This window comes from Vollenhovia emeryi, unplaced genomic scaffold (assembly GCF_000949405.1).
Source record: "Vollenhovia emeryi isolate VEMERY1.0 unplaced genomic scaffold, V.emery_V1.0 DF939165.1, whole genome shotgun sequence".
Taxonomy (NCBI): domain Eukaryota; kingdom Metazoa; phylum Arthropoda; class Insecta; order Hymenoptera; family Formicidae; genus Vollenhovia; species Vollenhovia emeryi.
In genome coordinates, this window is record NW_011967201.1 from 93,189 (window position 1) to 100,770 (window position 7,582).

A 7,582-nucleotide genomic window follows, 5' to 3' on the forward strand; every position below is an offset into this window, starting at 1 on the left:
GGCCTGAATCTGTGGCAAATATCCGTATTCATAGTCGTTCCTCAATTCTCAAGGGTAGTTTGTCTTTGTCTCGCGTATGGTAAAACGTAGTAGCGAGACAAAGACAGACTAACCTTGAGAATTGAGGAACGACTATGAATACGGATAAAAATGTCATTGAAGTACTGGGATTCTGCCACTAAAGCCTCCGCTACAATGATTCTCGGTTCTGTCTACAATGGTCGTAGTCGTAAGAATAATCGACTGCGATTGGTCAATTCTTATCGAGCGACTACGACTACGACAGCTCTAACTACGACCATTGTAGACAGAACCGAGAATCAATAGGCCTGTTCTTTATTACTGCACTACTGAACTAGTGCAATAAGTTAAAATGAAACAAATAGATTACCTCTCATTCCAACTCATTGCACCAGTGTGCACTAGTTCAGGGGTGCAGCAATAAAAAACAGACCCATCGTAGCGGAGGCTTTAATGGCAGCGCTCGTGATGTTGATTACAGCCTGAAAATACCTACCATACCTACTAGCGGTCCATTGGGGCAAGCAGAACAGACCTTGCGACATGCCGACATGGAGTCGTGCCGAAGTGGAGAGGGAGAACGACGCGCGCACGGATTGGTCGAACCCTCGCTCGACTCGACGATGGTTGGCTGAGATTCCCTGCGAGCAGGAGAAAGCGGCGGAACCTATAAAAGCACAAGCTAGAGCCTCTTTCTCGCGATTAGTGTTTGAGGAGTCTGTGGAGTCAGAGTGCGGAGTGATGCGGGCGAGAAGGAGAACACGAGCCTGACTAACCAACTGCGGAGTGCGACTGTGCGCGCTCGGGCGAAATTGTATTTGGAAAAGAAGCCAGAGAAGAGAGACGAGGCGACTGGGAGCGCGACGCCCGCGACGACGACGAGGAAGGAGAGTAACGAGGGCACGGGGCTGCGAGTGCGAGCATACGGTGCGTGCGCGCCTAACACGTTCGTCGGATCTCGCCCGCGGCGGGAGAGAGGATCATTGTGTTCCCCGGGGAGTTCTCCCGTGGAGAAGGCGCGCGGGGAGCGCAACGGGGCGAGGCCAGGTGCGGCCCGAACGCGGGGACGCCGGGACGCCTGGCCAAACAAACGCGAACGGCCCGTCGTCCGCCATCTTGGTCAGCGAGGTGTCGTTGTTGTCCGCTCCGGGGAACGGACGGGGCGAGGCGGAGCGGCCGCGGGCGGAAGGATAGCGAGGTACTAGGGTGGCTAACGGTCACCGAATGTGGTCGAATTTGCGAGGAACGCGTACTGGGAGGACAGCGAGAGAAGAGGAGCACGAGGCGAGGTAGCATCGCGCGAACAGCTCCCCCGGGGTGCCCCGCCGCGCTTATCCCACCGCGTCGTCACCGTCGTCGTCCCCACTACCGCGCTGCCCTGGATACTGTGATTATTGCGCAGTTGGAAAAATTGTTGGGCAGGGACGCGGCGCATCGTCCACGAGAGGCGGCCAGCAAACGTTTACTGGTAAGAACACCTTTTCGTTCCTACTTTCTCGCCCTTCGTCGCAAAAACGCGCGTTTATCGCCGTCTTTCCGCTCGTTTGGCGTCGTTCGTCGTCGGCTTCAAGTCGAGGGACAAAGGCCGAGCACCGGGAATGTTATTTGCCATTTCTTGCCAAATACTTTATCACGTTAATGCATTACATCCGTTCACCTTTTTCTTACGTTTCGCTTTCGAACTGTCGGAATGGAATTTTGCAACATTGAGAAAGTTCGTGCACCTTTGTGCCACTTTTAGAATGTTGTTCGTCAGTAGCTTCTTTCAGTGAGGATCTCTGAAAAGTAAGGTTGGTTTATGAGAGCCTGTGACTAACTTGTGCCGAGAGCGCTTTCAATACTTTTCTTCACAATGATTTCTCGAACAAAGACGTGGAAATCCCAGTGTTTAATCTTACCTGTAACGGTCACTGACTCCATAGATCATCCTGAGAGCCTTGCCAGGTAGAAGAACAAAATGGATCACATGAAATATAGTTTTTGCCCTTGTAATTTATTAGTATTTGAAATTTTCAGTTCGTAGTTGGTGCTAAATTCGAAACTGGCATTATAAAATTGCAACATTCTTCCGCACGATTAAAGTCGCACGAAGACAAAACCAGGAATAGTCGACTTTATATAAAAACGAAAAAAAATGTTTAATATCACTTTATATTTATGTGATTGAGGTTGGCCTCAATTTAAAATTTCGAATTTAACACAAACTACGAATTAAAGATTTCACAATGTTTTTGTTAGACTTCTGAACTCAATGTTTTGAGTATGAAAATGTTCTGCTATGCGGTCTGCAACTTATCCAGGTATTATTTTGTGCATAAAAGCCAATCAAAAGAATTACAAGCTCAAGCTACATTTGACGTTATCGGTAAAAAAAGATGGCTCTCTCAACGTGGCAGATAAATCTGTCTCCCAGAAGGAAATATTTGACGGTGAAAGTACGATAGAAAGTATACAAATGTCTCTTTTGGGCGTCTTCTCGTTGATATGTGATGATATTCACAGTCGGAATCTCCGGTTTTAAATATTGCAAATTTCAAGCATGCTGAAGGTCTTTCGTGCGTTGCATATCACGAGTTAATGACTCAACATAAAGACATAATTTGAGCATAAATTTTATCCTGGCTTGAAAAAGCACCAGGTTTATTTTCTCTATAAAATTGAAAAAAAAATGCGCAGGCAGTCGAGGAATCCTCCGAGCTTGTTATGCAAATGCGCGCGTTACATGTTCAGTTAGCTCCTTTGCGCTGCATTCTTTTGGAACGTGTCGCGATATAACGCGACAATAAATATTTCATTTCGCGCGGCGCAAAATGTTGGCGAGCGGCGTGAAGTAACTGTACCGGTATGTTAATGAGAATGTTGTTTTTCTTTTATACTAAATTGCAACGAAATCTGCTCCCTGTGGCTTCAACATTTTTGCGCCATTTACGAATTGACAGATCACTTTTCAGTTTTTATTTCGACGAGAGTACGTGGCATTGTGAACACATAATACGCACGGCATTGAGTGTCATGCTTGTACGATTCTGTATACAGATTGTGTTTCAAAACTTGAATACAAATTTTACGCGGAATGTGGTCCGTGTCAATTTTTCTCCTCAGCAAAGAAACGTCAGTTTTCACATTTTCTCAAATACAATTTATTTCGAGAGAATTTTTATTTGTAGATATAATTATTTATATGACGCGCGCCAAGTACGGACAGCTACGATGAATGATTATTTTCGCATTTTTGCCGAGGAGAGATCGACTAAATAAATAAAATAATTTATAGCGGCAAGACGAGGAAAATGTAAACCTTTTACAGTCTACTGAAGTTATTCTTTGCAATAAGTATTTAACCGATTTCAAGTACCGTGACAGACAATGCATATTCTCGTCTTTCTTTTCAAACAAAGAAAGGATCACTTTCTTGTTCCGAACACAAAGAAAGTAGCGTTTCCTCTTTCCGAGGGAGAAAAAATACAACACTGTAGATGCAAAGTAATATTTAGAGATACCAGGTAGAGGTGTCTACGTAGAAAAAAAGAGGGACAAATGTTAGGAATACCCTGAAGGACTGCTTTGTGTTGCAGGCCGACGAGTTGGCTAAGTGAGGAGGTGCAGTGCGACAGAGAGAGAGAGAGAGAGAGAGAGAGAGAGAGAAAGAGAGAGAGAGTGAGAGAGAGAAAAAGAGATAGGTAGACAAACATCCGAGCCATGACGAACTCCGCGCCCAAGTTAGACAACGCCAAGGTGGATCGGCAGGCCTCGCCGAAGGTCGGGTATCAACCCCAGCACAACCACCATCATAATCGTTCCAACAGTAAATCGTCACCGTTCTTATACAAGAACGGCCGGCACACGGTCAGAAATGCTAAAGACGGCCGGCAGAGCTGCAGTCCGTACAGCCCATCGTCCAAGAGCGCGAGAAACTCGCCGCAACAACAGCCGCAACAGCAGCAGCTGCAACCCCAACAACAACAACAGCAGCTGCAGCAGCAACGGCAACAACAGCAGCCGCAACAGCAGCAGCAGCAGCAGCAGCAGCAGCAACAGCAGCAACAGCGTTGCGAGCAGTACAGTCCGAGCAGCAGCCCGACCAACAATTTCTACGCGGGCGCAAAGTTCTCGGAAACGCCATCACCTGCGAGCGTGCCCAAGCCGCCGAGTCGTTGGACGGCGAGCAGATTGGTGAACGGCTGCCGCCAGTTGAACAGCGCGAGCAGCGAGTACACGAGGCAACTGCGTATAGTGTTGAACGTCCAGGCCTGATACCCGAAGACCAATAACGCATACGCCAGCAACGCGCGAGGAGAGAGAGGCGGCCGTCGGCAGCTTTCAGGGAATCAGGTACGGTAGGGAATCGTCGTCGACAAAAAAAAATCATCGGCCAGGCGGACTGCGGGATTAAGAAGGGACGATGATAGCGACGGCGATGAGAATGCATGTGAAGATTGCAATGACGACGATGATGGTGACACCGTGTGCGGTTCTTATACACACGGGTTTTCGATTTTATCGCGCGAGTGGATGTCCCGTAATCCGTTCTTTACGCTAAGATGCATCCAGCATACAAACTTTGAAACCTTACATAGACTATGCACCGCGGGGGGGTAACGACGCAGCGCATCGGTGCGTACCGGTGCCGCGATCGATGTGTACACGCGAGAGATACATTATATATGTACATATATGCGTTCTGGAACTCCCATCACGCGCCATTGTGACAAAATGTAAGTAATACTGTATTTTAGATTATCGTATACCGCTAAACTTACAAAGAGGAACACAAGGGAAGCCCCACGTACATATATACATATTGTCTATACAACATCCGGAAAACACAGAGGAAAAAAAGAGCTAAGAGTATCATCCTCAGTCTGACGAGATGACAAGCGCGGACAAGCGAAGATGCGCTTTGCGATTTTGTCAAACGATAGACTTCAATATCGACGCGTGGAAAAGAGAGAGAAAGAAAGATAGAAGCAACGGCGTCCGATGATTTTTCGCGGACGCTCTTTCCAAGGCGATTTTTTAAAGCTCGCGCTGTTCGCGAGGCATCCGGTGTTCCAATGTTCCACGCGCTTTTATTATCCCCTCGTGCTCTAATCGTCAACATTGAACGCGAACGGCGACGCAGTCTGCCGATTCGTAGCACGGATATGCTGGACAGTTTGTTTAATAGCCGCCCGACTAATGATTACGTTATCAGTATACTTCTTTATTAACAGTTTCTTTCGCGGACCCTTTATCACTTTTGGTATTGTATTGCGGATCGTAAAAGGGGGCTTCGTATGAGAGATTTATTTCAGGTAGCTCTTTTTTTTTAATTTCCGTTTTCTTTTCATTTTTTTTTCCTTTTTGTTGGGGATACTTTTATTTTCTTGCTATGCCGCTACTCTCTGCTATCCGTTACTCTTTACATGAGATAAGTGTATAAGGTGTAAGTTTTTCCTTTTTTTTTCTAATTTCAATGCGTGTTACGCGAGTGGGTTAATTGAACGTGATGAGCAAGAGATAGGGGAGGGATCGGGAAAAATCTGAGAGGTGAGAATCGACGTTACGACCGCACCTTCTCGGGCTCCCGATTCCCGGCGATGTTTCGACAAAATCACCGATGAATTGCATGTAAATTTCAGATTTGTTTTTACGATAGAGGGCAGAGAGAGAGAGAGAGAGAGGTAGATAAACGAATAGAGAAACAGGGAGAGAAGACGCGTGGCCAGTCCATTGCAAACGAAACGTTTACAAACGCAAAGTCTCTCGTTTGTAATTTCGATTCGTAGTAATTTCAATCGCCCCATTGGTTGTCGTGATGACTGTTATTTTTGAAAAATTCGAGTACTAATATATTCCAGTTTATTCATTTAGACACGGACATCGAGGACGAAGGTTTTTAAGAGGGAAGAGAATATTAGCGTCGCGATTGTCCTGATCAATTAATGGCGGATTATCTGCCCTCTCTTGGAACGCAATCGTAGTAGAGAGAGACAGGATTTGATAGTGACGTTTAAACGGGCGATAACCATGGTTGCGTCTCCAATGAGGGGTGGGGTGGGGGGGGGGGGGGCTAGAACGGACTGATTGTGAGAGCAAGATAGATTAAAGCAGGAACAACTGTTAACGATAACAGATGTTAACTCGACCCGTCCTTGAAGAGAGTTGTCCGTCGTGCGAGTTTCTGGAGGTCTTTTCTTCGTGCCGACAGAAGGGGGAAGTTTTTTTTTCGTTATATGCAATGATTTACGGGCGCAATTGTCATATCAAACTCGCACCACTTCTATCTATATACCGGACACAGTAAATGGACTTACTATATAATTATGATAACGATAACAATAATATTTAAGGGTAAATAAATAATCATGGTAGTAATAAGTTAAGGCCTTAACGATATAATAGCGTGGAGAATACGATCGATTTGTGATAGTGCACAATCAAATCGACAGCGTGGTTTCGTCAGGTTTAGATTTTTCATACTTTGAAATTCTTGCGTGTGTTATCTTTCTTCGTTTATTTTTCCTTTTTTTTCTTTTTTCTTCTAAGCAAAATCGTTTCACGCCGCAGACTGAACAAAATTCTTTGACGTAGTGTTTTAAATAACGTTCTTTTTTTTTTCTTTTAAGTTTCTTGATAACTTGCAATAATCCTTGCAACGTGTCCATGTACGCTTTTCTCCTTTTACGTCAATTGCTTTCCTCGGTAGGCGATTAGATCTTAGGGTAAGGACGAGAGTTTGCGAGAGACGGGTGTGATTGTGGGACGTGCGAATGAGTAGAGAAGAATAGAAAGCGCAAAATCGGCAGAGAGAGAGAGAGGGAGAGAGACCGATATCAAAACGCGTGATTTCGATCTTTTCGATCGCTCCGCTTCGTATCTATAGTTTTGTAAGATGAAATCCTCGAACGGTATTTATAGCAGCTGACAACACGCGTCACAATCGTGCGTGGCGACGGTCCGGGTCTGATTTTGACGTCGAAAATTATCGAGGGAATATACAGACGCGACGGAGGCAGACGCGAGCGCTTGTCGGATGTAAATTCTCGAATGTGTGCGAGACTGGTCCCTTTCTTTTCTTTCTTTCCCCCCCGTTCCTTCTCGGCATCGCGCGCGACCGGGCTCGAGAAAGAGAAGATCGATAATCCTGGGATAAACAGGCGCGAAGGAAGAGAGTTCGGCAACTCGTTTTCCGTTCGCCTTCGCGGTTCGACTTGCGTGCGTACGAGTTGCGAATCGCCCGGAGATCGTTTTTGCTTCCTTTTCATTAATTCTTTTTCTATTTTTAATAGCTCTCGAAATTCGGTTCGCCGTCGTCGCGAGCGGCGACGGCGGATCCCGTGTCTTGAACGCGAGACTCGACGAAGGAGAAAACGGGATGCTGGCATTTAATTTCACGCGACGGTACGAGGAGCTGAGACGATGTTAAATCGCAGGGTATGAAGGGTGAACGCGATCCTTCCGCAGTCACGTTGTGTCTTTTTTTTGTTTTCCTCCACTTCTCGATTCTCGTTCCTAATTCTTCCGCGGGTTCGGCAACAACACGCGGGACGGTACCGCTTAACGTCTTGGCGCGCCAAGA

The 7,582-nt window shown here is 46.3% G+C and overlaps 1 protein-coding gene across 1 annotated transcript; it reads left to right on the top strand.

Moving 5' to 3' along the window:
* The first annotated feature begins 431 nt into the window (after positions 1-431).
* On the top strand, positions 432-4,505 carry LOC105564442 (probable basic-leucine zipper transcription factor R). The gene is given in 4 exon segments (XM_012016800.1): positions 432-1,489; positions 3,597-3,839; positions 3,883-3,982; positions 3,985-4,505. Coding segments are annotated over 3 exon segments (510 nt in total). The 5' UTR covers positions 432-1,489; positions 3,597-3,720; the 3' UTR covers positions 4,276-4,505.
* Positions 4,506-7,582: the final 3,077 nt, after the last annotated feature.